This window comes from Cheilinus undulatus, linkage group 22 (genome assembly GCF_018320785.1).
Source record: "Cheilinus undulatus linkage group 22, ASM1832078v1, whole genome shotgun sequence".
Taxonomy (NCBI): domain Eukaryota; kingdom Metazoa; phylum Chordata; class Actinopteri; order Labriformes; family Labridae; genus Cheilinus; species Cheilinus undulatus.
The window spans coordinates 37,019,089-37,038,322 of NC_054886.1; the positions used below are offsets into that span (position 1 = coordinate 37,019,089).

At 33.0% G+C, this 19,234-nt stretch overlaps 1 protein-coding gene across 3 annotated transcripts in view; it reads right to left on the bottom strand.

Moving 5' to 3' along the window:
- Window positions 1-19,214, bottom strand: part of zgc:158659 (uncharacterized protein LOC791141 homolog) — an 83,671-nt gene extending 64,457 nt beyond the window's left edge. For all 3 annotated transcript variants that reach the window (XM_041779213.1, XM_041779212.1, XM_041779215.1), the window contains exons 1-2: window positions 18,105-19,214; window positions 5,159-5,287 (exon numbers count right to left, since the gene is read on the bottom strand). In XM_041779213.1, coding sequence (XP_041635147.1) covers window positions 5,159-5,243 — 85 coding nt within the window. In that variant the 5' untranslated portion in view covers window positions 5,244-5,287; window positions 18,105-19,214. The remainder of the gene's footprint in view (window positions 1-5,158; window positions 5,288-18,104) is intronic.
- Between the last annotated feature and the right edge of the window lie 20 nt (window positions 19,215-19,234).

The window sequence follows — 19,234 nt, forward strand, 5'->3', positions numbered from 1 at the left end:
AAGAGAATAGAATAGAGTAGATTAGACTAGAATAGAGTAGAATAGAATAGAACAGAATAGAATAGAATAGAATAGAATAGAATGGAAGAGAAGAGAAGAGAATAGATTAGACTAGAATAAAATAGAATGGAATAGAGTAGAATAGAATAGAGTAGAGTAGATTAGACTAGAATAGAGTAGAATAGAATAGAATAGAAAAGAATAGAATAGAATAGAATAGAATAGAATGGAAGAGAAGAGAAGAGAATAGAATAGAGTAGATTAGACTAGAATAGAGTAGAATAGAATAGAACAGAATAGAATAGAATAGAATAGAATAGAATAGAATAGAATAGAATGCAATAGAATACAGTAGAATAGAATAGAGTAGAATAGAATAGAATTAAATAGAATAGAACAGAATAGAATAGAACAGAATAGAATAGAATAGAATAGAGTAGAATAGAGTAGAATAGAATAGAGTCGAATAGAATAGAATAGAATGGAATAGAGTAGAATAGAATAGAATAGAATAGAAAAGATTAGACTAGAATAGAGTAGAATAGAATAGAATAGAGGAGGATAGAATAGAATAGAATAGAACAGAATGGAGTAGAGTAGAAGAAAATAGAATAGAGTAGATTAGACTAGAGTAGAGTAGAATAGAATAGAGTAGAATAGAACAGAATAGAATGGAATAGAGTAGAATAGAATAGAAGAGAATAGAATAGAGTAGATAAGAGTAGAGTAGAATAGAATAGAAAAGAACAGAATAGAATAGAATAGAAGAGAATGGAATAGAGTAGAATAGAATAGAATGGAATAGAGTAGAATAGAATAGAATAGATTAGACTAGAATAGAATAGAACAGAATAAAATAGAATAGAATAGAGTAGAATAGAATAGAACAGAATAGAATAGAATAGAGTAGAGTAGAATAGAATAGAACAGAACAGAATAGAATAGAATAGAATAGAATAGAATAGAAGAGAACAGAATAAAGTAGATTAGACTAGAATAGAGTAGAATAGAATAGAACAGAATAGAATAGAATAGAATAGAATAGAATAGAGTAGAATAGAATAGAATAGAATAGAATAGAAAAGAATAGAATAGAATGGAATAGATGAGAAGAGAAGAGAAGAGAAGAGAATAGAATAGAATAGAATGGAATAGAGTAGAATAGAATAGAGTAGATTAGACTAGAATAGAATAGAATGGAATAGAGTAGAATAGAATAGAGTAGAGTAGACTAGAATAGAGTAGAACAGAATAAAATAGAATAGAATAGAGTAGAATAGAATAGAACAGAATAGAATAGAATAGAGTAGAGTAGAATAGAATAGAACAGAACAGAATAGAATAGAATAGAATAGAATAGAATAGAATAGAAGAGAACAGAATAAAGTAGATTAGACTAGAATAGAGTAGAATAGAATAGAACAGAATAGAATAGAATAGAATAGAATAGAATAGAATAGAGTAGAATAGAATAGAATAGAATAGAATAGAAAAGAATAGAATAGAATGGAATAGATGAGAAGAGAAGAGAAGAGAAGAGAATAGAATAGAATAGAATGGAATAGAGTAGAATAGAATAGAGTAGATTAGACTAGAATAGAATAGAATGGAATAGAGTAGAATAGAATAGAGTAGAGTAGACTAGAATAGAGTAGAATAGAATAGAATAGAAAAGAATAGAATAGAATAGAATAGAATGGAAGAGAAGAGAATAGAATAGAGTAGATTAGACTAGAATAGAGTAGAATAGAATAGAACAGAATAGAATAGAATAGAATAGAGTAGAATAGAATAGAATAGAATAGAATAGAATAGAATGCAATAGAATACAGTAGAATAGAATAGAGTAGAATAGAATAGAATTAAATAGAATAGAACAGAATAGAATAGAACAGAATAGAATAGAATAGAATAGAGTAGAATAGAATAGAATAGAATAGAATAGAATGGAATAGAGTAGAATAGAATAGAATAGAATAGAATAGAATAGATTAGACTAGAATAGAGTAGAATAGAATAGAATAGAGGAGGATAGAATAGAATAGAATAGAATAGAATAGAAGAGAATAGAATGGAATAGAGTAGATTAGACTAGAATAGAGTAGAATAGAATAGAATAGAATAGAATAGAATAGAGTAGAATAGAATAGAATAGAATAGAATAGAATACAGTAGAATAGAATAGAGTAGAATAGAATAGAATAGAATAGATTAGAATAGAATAGAATAGAATAGAGGAGGATAGAATAGAATAGAATAGAATAGAAGAGAAGATAATAGAATAGAGTAGATTAGACTAGAATAGAGTAGAATAGAATAGAATAGAGGAGGATAGAATAGAATAGAATAGAACAGAATGGAGTAGAGTAGAAGAAAATAGAATAGAGTAGATTAGACTAGAGTAGAGTAGAATAGAATAGAGTAGAATAGAACAGAATAGAATGGAATAGAGTAGAATAGAATAGAAGAGAATAGAATAGAGTAGATAAGACTAGAGTAGAGTAGAATAGAATAGAATAGAACAGAATAGAATAGAATAGAAGAGAATGGAATAGAGTAGAATAGAATAGAATGGAATAGAGTAGAATAGAATAGAATAGATTACACTAGAATAGAATAGAACAGAATAAAATAGAATAGAATAGAGTAGAATAGAATAGAACAGAATAGAATAGAATAGAATAGAGTAGAATAGAATAGAACAGAACAGAATAGAATAGAATAGAATAGAATAGAATAGAATAGAAGAGAATAGAGTAGAATAGAACAGAACAGAATAGAATAGAATAGAATAGAAGAGAATAGAATAGAATAGAATAGAGTAGAATAGAATAGAATAGAATAGAATAGAATAGAATGGAATAGAGTAGAATAGAATAGAGTAGAATAGAATAGAATAGAATAGAATAGAATAGAATGGAATAGAGTAGAATAGAATAGAATAGAATAGAATAGATTAGACTAGAATAGAGTAGAATAGAGTAGAATAGAATAGAATAGAGGAGGATAGAATAGAATAGAATAGAATAGAAGAGAAGAGAATAGAATGGAATAGAGTAGATTAGACTAGAATAGAGTAGAATAGAATAGAATAGAATAGAATAGAGTAGAATAGAATAGAATAGAATAGAATAGAATACAATACAATACAGTAGAATAGAATAGAGTAGAATAGAATAGAATAGAATAGAATAGATTAGACTAGAATAGAGTAGAATAGAATAGAATAGAGGAGGATAGAATAGAATAGAATAGAATAGAATAGATTACACTAGAATAGAATAGAGTAGAATAAAATAGAATAGAATAGAGTAGAATAGAATAGAACAGAATAGAATAGAATAGAGTAGAATAGAATAGAACAGAACAGAATAGAATAGAATAGAATAGAATAGAAGAGAATAGAAGAGAATAGAGTAGAATAGAATAGAACAGAACAGAATAGAATAGAATAGAATAGAATAGAATAGAATAGAATAGAATAGAATAGAGTAGAATAGAATAGAATAGAATAGAATAGAATAGAATAGAATAGAATAGAATAGAGTAGAATAGAATAGAATAGAATAGAATAGAATAGAATAGAATAGAATAGAATAGAGTAGAATAGAATAGAATAGAATAGAATAGAGTAGACTAGAATAGAGTAGAATAGAATAGAATAGAGGAGGATAGAATAGAATAGAATAGAATAGAAGAGAAGAGAATAGAATGGAATAGAGTAGATTAGACTAGAATAGAGTAGAATAGAATAGAATAGAATAGAATAGAATAGAGTAGAATAGAATAGAATAGAATAGAATAGAATAGAATACAATACAGTAGAATAGAATAGAGTAGAATAGAATAGAATAGAATAGAATAGATTAGACTAGAATAGAGTAGAATAGAATAGAATAGAATAGAGGAGGATAGAATAGAATAGAATAGAATAGAATAGAATAGAATAGAAGAGAATAGAATAGAGTAGATTAGACTAGAATAGAGTAGAATAGAATAGAATAGAATAGAATAGAGGAGGATAGAATAGAATAGAATAGAACAGAATGGAGTAGAGTAGAAGAAAATAGAATAGAGTAGATTAGACTAGAGTAGAGTAGAATAGAATAGAGTAGAATAGAACAGAATAGAATGGAATAGAGTAGAATAGAATAGAAGAGAATAGAATAGAGTAGATAAGACTAGAGTAGAGTAGAATAGAATAGAATAGAATGCAATAGAATACAGTAGAATAGAATAGAATTAAATAGAATAGAACAGAATAGAATAGAACAGAATAGAATAGAATAGAATAGAGTAGAATAGAATAGAATAGAATAGAATGGAATAGAGTAGAATAGAATAGAATAGAATAGAATAGAATAGATTAGACTAGAATAGAGTAGAATAGAATAGAATAGAATAGAGGAGGATAGAATAGAATAGAATACAATACAGTAGAATAGAATAGAGTAGAATAGAATAGAATAGAATAGAATAGAATAGAATAGATTAGACTAGAATAGAGTAGAATAGAATAGAATAGAGGAGGATAGAATAGAATAGAATAGAATAGAAGAGAAGAGAATAGAGTAGATTAGACTAGAATAGAATAGAATAGAATAGAATAGAATAGAATAGAGGAGGATAGAATAGAATAGAATAGAACAGAATGGAGTAGAGTAGAAGAAAATAGAATAGAGTAGATTAGACTAGAGTAGAGTAGAATAGAATAGAGTAGAATAGAACAGAATAGAATGGAATAGAGTAGAATAGAATAGAAGAGAATAGAATAGAGTAGATAAGACTAGAGTAGAGTAGAATAGAATAGAATAGAACAGAATAGAATAGAATAGAAGAGAATGGAATAGAGTAGAATAGAATAGAATGGAATAGAGAAGAATAGAATAGAATAGATTAGACTAGAATAGAATAGAACAGAATAAAATAGAATAGAATAGAGTAGAATAGAATAGAACAGAATAGAATAGAATAGAGTAGAATAGAATAGAATAGAACAGAACAGAATAGAATAGAATAGAATAGAAGAGAAGAGAATAGAAGAGAATAGAGTAGAATAGAATAGAACAGAACAGAATAGAATAGAATAGAATAGAATAGAATAGAATAGAAGAGAATAGAAGAGAATGTTGAATGTAAAAGAGAATGTAAAAGTTACCGTTTGGCAGGCAGCAGTCAACCAGGATCCGGGGGGGCATCAAATGGAGCCCCCACAGCTCACCTGATGACGGTCTGGGTGCCATGACAACCACCAATCACAGCCTGCCTGAGCTCAGCACTGCGCTACCTGTGGGTGAGAGATGCAAAGAGGTGACAACTGTCCAGGTGTAACTGCACAGAGAGGGATTCACTCGTCCTGTTCTTTTTGCTTGATAGTCACCAGTTCACATGGTTGCATTTTACTCCATAACACCCAGGTATGCTAGCATTAGTGCTTGTCCATCCCTGCAGCAGTTGAGAATGCGGTCCTACCCTTCTGAAATAAGCTGTAAATACTGACTGCTGTCTTCACTTTCCTTGGACTGAATGTGCCCTACACAGTCCCGCTGATGAGGACCAGGTCCTCCATGTTCAGCCCTGATCCACTTCTGCCTTCTTTTCATGTCTTTGTGTGTGCCGTGGAAGGCTGTATTTACCTCACAGCTATTTACAGGTGCATCAAAAACATCAGAAGAATGTGAAGAGGTTATTTTTTCCCCAAGTTATTTTATTCAAAAAACGAAACTTTCATATATTCTAGATTCATTACACAAAAACTGAAAAATTCTGGGACTGTTTTGTTTTAATCTTGATGATTCAGGGTTACAGCTCACAACATCAAAGATTGTGTGTGTCATTGTGTATTAGGGTGTGTATTTGTCTATACTAGTGTATATTAGTGTGTATTTGTCTATACTAGTGTATATTAGTGTGTATTTGTCTATACTAGTGTGAATAAGGGTGTATTTTTGTCTATACTAGTGTGTATTAGGGTGTATTTGTCTGTACTAGTGTGTATTCGTCTAAACTAGTGTGTATTTGTCTATACTAGTGTGTATTCGTCTATACTAGTGTGTATTTGTCTATACTAGTGTGTATACGTCTATACTAGTGTGTATTCGTCTATACTAGTGTGTATACGTCTATACTAGTGTGTATTTGTCTATACTAGTGTGTATACGTCTATACTAGTGTGTATTTGTCTATACTAGTGTGTATTCGTCTATACTAGTGTGTATTTGTCTATACTAGTGTGTATACGTCTATACTAGTGTGTATTCGTCTATACTAGTGTGTATACGTCTATACTAGTGTGTATTTGTCTATACTAGTGTGTATACGTCTATACTAGTGTGTATTTGTCTATACTAGTGTGTATACGTCTATACTAGTGTGTATACGTCTATACTAGTGTGTATACGTCTATACTAGTGTGTATTTGTCTATACTAGTGTGTATACGTCTATACTAGTGTGTATTTGTCTATACTAGTGTGTATACGTCTATACTAGTGTGTATACGTCTATACTAGTGTGTATTCGTCTATACTAGTGTGTATTCGTCTAAACTAGTGTGTATACGTCTATACTAGTGTGTATTTGTCTATACTAGTGTGTATTTGTCTATACTAGTGTGTATTCGTCTATACTAGTGTGTATTTGTCTATACTAGTGTGTATACGTCTATACTAGTGTGTATTCGTCTATACTAGTGTGTATACGTCTATACTAGTGTGTATTTGTCTATACTAGTGTGTATACGTCTATACTAGTGTGTATTTGTCTATACTAGTGTGTATACGTCTATACTAGTGTGTATACGTCTATACTAGTGTGTATTCGTCTATACTAGTGTGTATACGTCTATACTAGTGTGTATTTGTCTATACTAGTGTGTATTTGTCTATACTAGTGTGTATTCGTCTATACTAGTGTGTATACGTCTATACTAGTGTGTATACGTCTATACTAGTGTGTATTTGTCTATACTAGTGTGTATTTGTCTATACTAGTGTGTATTCGTCTATACTAGTGTGTATACGTCTATACTAGTGTGTATACGTCTATACTAGTGTGTATTTGTCTATACTAGTGTGTATTTGTCTATACTAGTGTGTATTCGTCTATACTAGTGTGTATTTGTCTATACTAGTGTGTATTTGTCTATACTAGTGTGTATTCGTCTATACTAGTGTGTATTTATCTATACTAGTGTGTATTTGTCTATACTAGTGTGTATTAGTGTGTATTTGTCTATACTAGTGTGTATTAGTGTGTATTTTGGTTTATACTAGTGTGTATTAGTGTGTATTTGTCTATACTAGTGTTTATTTGTCTATACTAGTGTGTATTAGTGTGTATTTTGGTTTATACTAGTGTGTATTAGTGTGTATTTGTCTATACTAGTGTGTATTAGTGTGTATTTGTCTATACTAGTGTGTATTAGTGTGTATTTTGGTTTATACTAGTGTGTATTAGTGTGTATTTGTCTATACTAGTGTGTATTAGTGTGTATTTGTCTATACTAGTGTGTATTAGTGTGTATTTGTCTATACTAGTGTGTATTAGTGTGTATTTTTGTCTATACTAGTGTGTATTAGTGTGTATTTGTCTATACTAGTGTGTATTAGTGTGTATTTTTGTCTATACTAGTGTGTATTAGTGTGTATTTTTGTCTATACTAGTGTGTATTAGTGTGTATTTGTCTATACTAGTGTGTATTAGTGTGTATTTGTCTATACTAGTGTGTATTAGTGTGTATTTGTCTATACTAGTGTGTATTAGTGTGTATTTGTCTATACTAGTGTGTATTAGTGTGTATTTGTCTATACTAGTGTGTATTAGTGTGTATTTGTCTATACTAGTGTGTATTAGTGTGTATTTTTGTCTATACTAGTGTGTATTAGTGTGTATTTGTCTATACTAGTGTGTATTAGTGTGCGTTGTTGTTTTGAGTGCCGCCATCAAACAAAGAGCTGAAAGTAGGACACACACACACATCCACACACACACACACACACACACACACACAAAGGGACGGACCATCAGTGTTACAGGAAGTTGACTTCCTTCACTTCACTTCCTGTTGACCAGCTCATTTAAAGGAACAGTCCCTCATTTTCACTGTCAGAAATCAAAGAGAATAATAGTATGTGTGACTGTTTGTACACCAAACCTGTGTTGTATTATTTTCATATAATAATATTAATTGTAACAAACATTAATAGCGATCATTATTTTAATCATTATAATTGTTATTTTTAGTAATTATACTGTAATTATTAGAATTATATTAATTATTGGGGCCTGAGCACAGCCCTAGGTCCAGCGAGAGCCCTATTGTATCTGTTTATTTCAGCCTTTTGTGGTCTGTTTTGGGGGCCTCAACATGCTCCAAAACTCACCAAACTTCCCCCAGATTTGTCCCCCTGTGGAAATAGCCATTGCAAGTTCATCACACAGTCACCTCTGGGGGGCCACCAAAAGTGAGAAACGGCCCTAGGTAAGACCTACAAGCATGATAATCAGTAATAAATAAATAAATAAATAAATAGTGACCATCCTCTGAAATGTACAGGAAATGCACTACAAACAGCGAAAGGTCAGAATTTGGCGTTTTTTGGCCTTTCCCACCGACAGACACTTTGCACATTTAATGAACCTTGCTGATGGATTTCATCTGACTGACTCCAGAATTTTTTTACCCAAACTAGACAACCTTGAGACCCAAAGTTGTGCTAACTGTGAGTTTTCACCAGAGGGCGGGGCCGTTATTGGAGCCCAAACTTAAAGTTCGTTGTTGTCCATTTTTTGCTGTGAAATTACACCATTATTGCCGTATAACTTTTTAGTGTTTATTTCACTCATCACCAAACTCCACAAGGATAATCACACATTGGTCCTGAATACATCCATGCATCAACCTACTTTGTCACAGTGCCCCCTTCTGCTTGTCAAACATTTGCACCACTGATTTTTGATTTGTTTTTCACGTGTTGCCACAAAAAAATCAGCCCTGACACCTTTCAACCCAGGGTTATAAATTTTGGTGGGCATACTGGTCATCATTAGACCTACAAAAAAGCCTCCTAGACCCAAGCCCAAATCCCAACAGGAAGTCCACCAGCTTTTTCGCAATTTCAAAAGGTGTTTTTATGGTGTCAGATGACGTTTACCTCTACTAACTTTTTAATAACTTCCTCTTACGTTCTTCATCATCCTCTGGCAAGACAACAGTGTCACAATGAACACGCCTTCATACAAAAATATCATCATAGCGCCCCCTATTGGCATCAGGAAGTGAAAAAAAGTGTCAAATCTCCAATGATTTTGTTTTTTGTTGTCCCCTAAAAAAATAAGCCCCTGAACACCATTCAACCCAGGCTTATGAGTTTTGGTTTGCATATGGATCCTCATCAGACCTACAGAAATTCCTCTTGGACTGATGCCAAAATCCCAACAGGAAGTCCACCAGCTTCACTGGAATTTCAAAATAATGCCTCTTTTTGAAAAATCATTCACTGAAATCTGATGTAACTTTGGGGGACATCATTCTATGGTCTTCAAAGTGTAACCCAACAGTATCACATTGAACACGCCCACATGAAAACAGCTCATCATGGCGCCCCCTACTGCCAACAGGAAGTGACTCAAATGGGCCATTTCTGTATTCCTCTTAATGTGTTGAACCTGTCATGCTCTGATTTTCATTACCGGATGCCTCAGTGGCCATGGCAGCCATTTTGATCCTTCGCCCATCAGACAGGAAGTTGGTATAACTCTCATATGAAATATCCGATTTCATTCAAATTTCATACGTATGATCGGGGTCTGCCCCTCTTAACATGTAAATGTTAATTTCGTGGTTTTGCTGTAGCGCCCCCTACCGTAAGCCAACAGTAACAAAATAAAATGTCGTGTCTTTTTTTAATTTTGCATGATAAATTGTCCTTCTCTGGTCCCATCTAGTAATCAGCAATGTCCTTTGTCACACTGCCACCTACTGTTGAGGGGCAGTACTACCTCATAAACAAACTGCACTGTGCCTTTTTTAAAGTAAGGACACTCAAAGGAGGACCAACATGGTCTCTGTGCCATGCTGCAGCCCACTGCATGGGTTTGATAACACCCCGCTATTACCGCACACATGGGAGCTTGCACCACAACTCCACATGCACCGGGGTATGAGGGCCCTTCAGTGCTGCTATTGATATGGATGTGGTCAGTGACTCACTAGCACAACCTGAACCAAGTTTAAAATTCAGCCCCTCAAGGCCGTTTTACCTAGAGACATGACATTTAGTAAACATGTTCCCCTTACCAAGATGCACAAAAAAGTCTCTTACCATCATGGTGATCTCTCAACAGGAAGTCTGCCATCTTGAATTAAAGTGTAAATTTATGTCTTCCATGTACGAGCGCGTTCATTCAATCAAGCTGAATTTTTGTATATAGCTAGAAGAGACCTGAATGATGAAAAGTTATGTATGGACCCATGTCACCAAGTCAACAGGAAGTCCACCATTTTGAATTTTATATAACAAACTATTTCGGTGGTCCTTCTCAGATTATCTCCTCTGAGGACATTCATCTGATTGACTTGAAAAATGGTTGTCTGCTAGAAGAGACCTTACTGAATGGCTGTACTGTCTATCGACTATATGTTTGAGTGGCTCTGATTGATTTTCCATCTTTCTAAGCTTCACGATCACTTTGTTTGTGAATAGAAAAGACAAGAGTGAATCGTTGCAAAAAAGTTGAGGGTGATGGATGTATACATCAATAAACATCCAACCAAGCAGAACGTGGACATCGCCAGGCAAGCCAGGGCTCTCAGGAAACAAAATAAAACACAAACCCGGACGAGGAACTGCAAAGTGTGGAGCAAATTAAATGAACACCAGAGGCGGCGAAGGCCATTCTGATCAAAGAGCTCGTGGACCTGGACAGGTTTAAGTGACACCTGTGAGTAACCTTCATCGTAAACATCATGACTCAACACCACATGAAAGTAGCAACCCTGGTTATGGACACGTATGATAAAAAGACTGGACGTATTTACGCTCTGCTTTGATGACATCAGACCGTATGGAACCATCCACATCCACAGACCAGCTCTGTCTGAAAACCCTGGATCACATGGATCAGCCTTCACAGTACTGAACATGACATCGACCCGGACGTTCATCTCTGTCTCTACATGAACCAGCAGTGCACATATATCACAGAGGAACAGTTTAAGAACAATGTCACTCCTGATCAGACATTTACAATAATACTTTTCAATAGTAGGAGTCTTTCTATGAATGTCTCCAAAATCCAGGACTGTTTGACACAACTCAACAAATGTCTCTGTTATAGCTGTTTCTGAAACTGGGTTAACTGGAGAACAAACCACCTCAGTTCAGACCAAGGGCTATGATTGGTTCACTTCAAACAGGCCTAGTGAAAATGTAACAGTATGTCATGGAATGTGTTAGGTGTGTGTGCCGCAGCGTTCAGTGCCGGGACCACTGTTGTTCATATGGTATGTTAATGACATTAGTATTATATAATTATATATTGTATTTATTAATAATATTATATCAATGATTTATGTTTGGTTTCCAGGTCACTCGAGTGTATTTTATTTGCCGATGATAGAACGATCTTTGGTAGTGGGAAACATCCAGAACAACTTGTGGATACAGAGGAGAGAACTTCAGATGCTAATAATGATCCCTTCACCTCGGTAAAGTTAAAGGTATGATTAGAGAGTGTAAAAACACATTTTAATACAAGATGGTTACATGAAAAGTGTATTACCTTACAAGAGCAAATATGAACAATATCTTACTGGTGTCAGTAAATGTGAATGGGTTGAACAATCCAATCAAAAGAAGCAAGGTCTTTTTGAAAATGAAAAAAATTAAAGCCCAAATTATTTTTATTCAGGAGACACATCTATCTAAGGAAGAACATGAGAAACTAAAGAAATTTGGTTATAGAAACACTTTCTACAGTACATGCAAGCAGAGCCGCAAAAGAGGGGTGGCAATATTGATCCAAAACTCTATCAAGTTTGAATGCTTGAAAGAAACCAGTGATAAAGAAGGGCGATTTATTATTGTCAAAGGAAAACTAGAGGATAGGATGGTCACATTAATCAATGTCTATGCTCCACCAGAAAGTGACAAACATTTCTTTAAAACTTTATTCACAACTATAGCATCAGAATCAGAGGGCACAGTGATGTGTGCAGGGGACTTTAATGTAATTCTAGACCATAAGATAGACACAACAAGCACACAAAGAAATAAAACTCACCTAACTAAACTCTTGAACACATTATTGAAGGAGCAGGGAATGCTAGACATATGGAGAGAACTTAATCCATTAGAGACAGAATACACACACTACTCCAACACACATAATACTCATTCTAGAATTGATTATATATTCATGAACAGCTGGGACCTGCATAAGGTGAAAGAATGCAAAATTGGAGTCGCTGATATTTCTGACCATAATGCTGTTCACTTAACGGTACATTTAAATAACAGACTTAAGAATACAACCTGGAGACTGAATATAGGTTTAATGAATAATAAAATAATAATTGAACAAATTAAATTGGAGATGAAGAGATATGTTGAAGAAAATAAAACAGAAGAGATTAGCCCTACTATTCTATGGGACACTTTAAAGGCTGTTATACGGGGGAAATTAATAGCTATAACCTCACAACAAAAGAAACTTAAACAGGCTGCCTTTCTTAATCTAACTAAAGAACTTAAAAATTTAGAATTAAAATACCAAAACAATCAAAATACTCAAATTTTACAAGAAATAAAATCCAAAAAGGAGGAATTAGACAATATTTTAAGGGGAGAGATTGAGAAAAAAAACAGATTTGTGAAACAACAGTATTATGAATGGAAAGCAACTAGAATACTAGCAAGGCGAATTAGGAAGCAACAGGCTTTAAATACAATATATAAGATTAGAGATACCCATTCAAACCAAATAAAACACAACACTACAGAAATAGAAAATATATTTAAAGAATACTACAAAAATCTTTACGCACAACCACCTTCATCTACTGAAGAGGCAAAAAGAAAGTTTCTTAATTCCCTTGATTTACCATCTATTGGAGACCAACAAAGTAGCAACCTGACAGCCCCTATAACTCCTATGGAAGTATCCAAAGCTATATCAAAACTTAAGGCTAATAAGACTCCTGGAAGCGATGGCTTCCCATCGGAGTGGTATCGAACCTTTAAAGATGAACTAACACCTCTACTTACATCTTCCTTCAACTACACTCTTAAAGAAGGCCACCTACCCCCCTCTTGGAAAGACGCTATAATATCTGTAATTCCCAAAGAGGGAAAGGACACAGAATATTGCAGTAATTTTAGACCTATATCAATTCTTAATGTGGACTACAAAATATACACATCTATCATAGCACAAAGATATGAAAAATTTATCAGTGATCTAATTGATGAAGACCAAACTGGTTTTATTGTAGGACGCCAAACACAGGATAGCGTTAGGAGGACTATGCAGATTATTAATACAATACAAACCCAGAAAAACAGTGCTATTTTGATAAGTCTTGATGCTGAAAAGGCTTTTGATAGCGTAAATTGGAACTCTCTGTACTTAGTATTAGAACGATTTGGATTCAACAAAGATTCAGTTAATTGTATCAAAACTATCTACCAAAATCCTACAGCCAGAATAAAAATTAATGGTAGTCTAAAGAGAGGTACCCGTCAAGGATGCTGCTTGTCCCCACTCCTTTTTGCTCTATACATTGAGCCTTTAGCTCAGGCTATTCGGCAGAATGAAGAGATTAAGGGAATCAACATCAAAGGGCAGGAGCACGTAATTAGCCTATTTGCAGACGATATATTGATATATTTACATAACCCCAACACAAGTTTTACACAGTTGATGCAGCTTATAAATATATATGGCAGTCACTCAGGATATAAAATAAATGTAAATAAAACACAGATTTTGGTATTCAATTATGCTCCATCTCAAGAAATTAAGAAAATGTACCAACTGAAATGGCAATCAAAAACTATGAAATACCTTGGTGTCACTTTAACCAAAGAAATAACTCATCTCTACAAAACAAATTATGACCAGATCCATCTCCAGGTTTGCAGAGACATAGAAAGATGGTCAACCTTGCCATTAGATTTTAGCTCAAGAGTTGAAGTCATAAAAATGAACACTCTACCACGGCTCTTATAGTTTTTTCAATGCTGTCAAAATTCCACAAGAAAAATTCAAAAGTTGGGGTAAAATGATCTCCAGATTTATATGGAATGGTAAAAGACCACGAGTGAAATATTGTACACTACAACTGGCAAAAGACAAAGGTGGCTTGGCGCTCCCAAATTTAAAAGACTATTATTGTGCGGCACAACTCAGACCAATAATTAAATGGTGTGACAAAGAATATTGTGCAAAGTGGAAAGATATAGAAAAGACTGTGACAGATATCCCAACCCAATCCCTACTTGGTAGCGCTAAATCAGTTAACTTACTGCAAGGATCAACAGATCCAATAACATTTCACACTTTGAATATTTGGTCGGACTTTATTAAAAAATATAAATTAGAAAAAGAAGTAAAGCTACTAAGCTGGTTTGCCTATGATGACAGATTTAAGCCGGGTTTAAGTGACCACAATTTCAGAAACTGGGGTAATAAAGGGATCACTGCAATGTGTACATTAATCGATAATGGAAATATAATGAGTTTCCAACGGCTGAAATCAAAATATGGACTAGAAAATAAGGATCTGTTCAGATACCTCCAGCTGAGGGACTATCTAATTAAGGACATACAGAGTCTCAACACCTTGAATGGAGTACTTGACGTGATGACCCGGACATACAAAGGGACAAAATTCAGGGCAGTCTCGACACTGTACCGAGGCCTAAGAAACTCAGAAACTATCTCCACTTTATACATTAAGGAGAAATGGGAGAAGGAACTGCATATTGACATTACACCAGAGGAATGGCACAACAGACAACAGACAACTACAAATTCAAGGACGTGGAGAGAATTTGCGTGGAAAAACTTGACTCGTTATTTCATCACACCTAAAGTGAGGAGTAAACAGACTGGATCACAACAATCATGCTGGCGGCCGTGTGGAAACAGGGAAGCACATCATACACACATTTTCTGGGAATGTAATAAACTCAATAGATTTTGGGAAAATGTACATAGCATGATTAAAAATATTTTGGGATATATAATACCCAAAGAATGTAAAGTCATGTACCTGGGGAACTTAAATGATTCTGTTTTAGACAGAGATAGATACTTAACTAAAATATTATTGATCGCATGCAAGAAGGCAGTAACACGAAACTGGTGCAAGACTGAACCCCCTACTGTAAACCAATGGCTAGAAATCATAAGAGAGATCTACACTATGGAAAGAATGACCTATCATCTTAGACTGAAGGGGGATGTTTTTGTGAAAAAATGGAAAAAATGGATAATTTACGACACAGTGAAAGATACATAAGGAATCACTGATATGTAAACTACTTTGACTATAGCTGTTGGTAACCATGACTGCTTTGTTTTTTTATTGTCTTTTTGCCTGTTTTCTGTTTAACACATTTACTCAGTTGTAAATATATGGCTTAAATGAGAACTGTTCTCACTATGCTTCAAAATGAAACTTCAATAAAAATTAAAGTATCAAAAAAAAACACATTTTAAGGTGTAATCATTGACAGTAAACTAAATTGGAAATCTCATATACACCACGTTACAGCCAACATGTCTAGATCATCACAATTCTGTAAAAAGCTCAAGATTTCTGAAACCACAAGTCTTAGTACTCACTCATCGTCCCGTACGTGACCTACTGGAGAGGTTTGGGGAAATAAATACTAGCTCTATTTTCCTATTACAAAGAAAGCCATGAATTCTACATAAAACACCCTACCATGAACCAACTAATCCTCTACTTCTGAAACTAAACACACCTGTACAGACTTAGTCTTAGCTACAACTGGACCATTAGCCCAGAGTATGCAGAAGTTGATTAGAACCAGAGTCAGGAACATTCATTTATCTAAAGATAAAGATCTGATTGTCTGTCAGAGGAACTTTTATGGGACTCTTCTGAAGATGTGAAAACATGCAGTCCACTGGTAAGGCTAAAAAGACTGAGTAGCAATCGGCTGTTTTTTAAATACACCATGTAAATGTGAGTTAATATGAATATGTTATTATGCATTCATTACCAAAGATTGTTCTTATTTCTGTGGTAATCATGCTTTTGTTAGATTAGAGGGGTAGGTTTAAACTAGCTTTAGCTTCAGCCTACATCCTTTCAGTTAGCTTAGAAATTCAGAAAATTCACTTTGATCTTGTGAACTGATTTATTTGTTGCAGGTGAACAAAAATCTTTCATTCATTCACATTCAGCTATTGTGTGAATAATCACTGTAATAGGACACACCTGGGCAACAAAACACACCTGTCAGCCACACCCTCCAGAACCCTAACCCTAACCCTATGACAGGATTTAAACACCGGAGATAAAAGCTGAAATAATAATATTATACTAATATCTCATACTACATATAGTTTTACATACCATATTATAATAAGATATACCATATAAAGAATTAAATACTATAATACTACTTATCGTTAAATACATATTATGTATATTGTACCATATAATGCTTTATATAAAGTATTATAGGCCACATAAATGCATTGTTGTTATTTTTATTATTTTATTGTAATAATAATAATAATTATTATTATTATTATTTTAATTATTATTATTACATTATTATAATTATTATTATAATTATTATTATTATTACTATTATTACTATTATTAGTTTTATTATATAATTAAAATTATTATGATTGTTATTATTATTATTATATTAATATGATCATTATTATTATTACTATTATTGGTTTTATTATATAATTATTATTATTATTATTATTATATTAATATTATCATTATTACTATTCTAATTATTTTTTATAATTATTATTAGTTTTAATGTTATCGTTATTATTATTATTATTATATTAATATTATCATTATTATTATTACTATTATAATTATTTTTTATAATTATTATTACTTTTATTATTATTTTTCTTCTTCTTCTTCTTCTTCTTCTTCTTATTATTATTATTATTATTATTATCATTATTATATGACTATTACTATTATTATTATTTTTTATAATTATTACTACTTTTATTGTTATTGTTACTATTATTATTATAATTATTATATTAATATATAATTATTATTATTACTATTACTATTGTAATTATTTTTTATAATTATTATTAGTTTTATTGTTATTATTATTATTATATTAATATTATCATTATTATTTTTACTATTACTATTGTAATTATTTTTATAATTATTATTAGTTTTATTGTTATTGTTATTATTATATTAATATTAATATTATTATTATTATTATTATATTAATATATCATTATTTTTATTACTATTACTATTATAATTATTTTTTATAATTATTATTAGTTTTATTGTTATTATTATTATTATATTAATATTAGCATTATTATTATTACTATTATAATTATTTTTTAATAATTATTATTAGTTTTATTGTTATTGTTGTTATTATTATTATTATATTAATATTATCAGTATCATTATTACTATTTTAATTATTTTTTAATAATTATTATTAGTTTTATTGTTATTGTTATTGTTATTATTATTATTGTATTAATATTATCATTATCATTATTACTATTATAATTATTTTTTATAATTATTATTAGTTTTATTGTTATTGTTATTATTATTATTATTATCATTAGTGAGGATAACTATTTGTTCATGATGTATTGATTATTAATATGATCACTTATCAGATCGTTTTCAAAGATGATTAGTAGTCCTATCTATTAAATCTGACTTCCGGTGGTTCTGAGGCACACCTGTCCTCCTTTCCTCTTCTCCTTGTCATTACGTCACACTCAGGTATGGTTGCCATGGTTACGGCCGTGGAGGCGTCACGGCGCCGAGCTTAGAGACAGAGACCAGGTCTCTTTGTTCTGTCACTCACTCACCTCAGCTCGGATCCGTCGGTCCCACGGCTCCGGGATCCTCCGGTTCCTCCGGTCATAGCGTCCGTCTGCCCCGGTCTTTGTCTCCGGTCATGGATCAGCCGGTGGATCCCTCAGTCTCCGCCCAGGAGCCAGTCCTCAGTCTCACACAAAGACGCTGACACCGGATGTACCGGTTTCAGTCCGTCTGGTCGCAGGTCTGTCCGCCTGCAGCAGGTCTCAGGGGGTCTCTGAGGTCTCAGAGGGTCCAGGAGGGTCTCTGTCACAGGGTCTCTGTCAGAGGGGGCCTGCTGCTCGCCGGGAGCGGCAGAACAATGTGCTGTAGAAGGAAGGGGAGGGGGTGAGGGGGTGAGGGGGGACCCATCCTCTCCCTGTCTTAAAGGGCCAGTACCCTCATTACCGCCCATGTTAAACAAGAGTACCCTCTGCTGTTACCGAAAAAGGAGCTAAGAAGAGGAGGCTATTCATAACAGAGCATTATAGAGGACCATTCATTATAGAGGACCATTCATAATAGAGCATTATAGAGGACCATTCATTATAGAGCATTATAGAGGACCATTCATTATAGAGGACCATTCATTATAGAGCATTATAGAGGACCATTCATTATAGAGCATTATAGAGGACCATTCATTATAGAGGACCATTCATTATAGAGCATTATAGAGGACCATTCATTATAGAGCATTATAGAGGACCATTCATTATAGAGCATTATAGAGGACCATTCATTATAGAGGACCATTCATTATAGAGCATTATAGAGGACCATTCATTATAGAGGACCATTCATTATAGAGCATTATAGAGGACCATTCATTATAGAGCATTATAGAGGACCATTCATTATAGAGGACCATTCATTATAGAGCATTATAGAGGACCATTCATTATAGAGGACCATTCATTATAGAGCATTATAGAGGACCATTCATTATAGAGGACCATTCATTATAGAGGACCATTCATTATAGAGCATTATAGAGGACCATTCATTATAGAGCATTATAGAGGACCATTCATTATAGAGGACCATTCATTATAGAGGACCATTCATTATAGAGCATTATAGAGGACCATTCATTATAGAGGACCATTCATTATAGAGCATTATAGAGGACCATTCATTA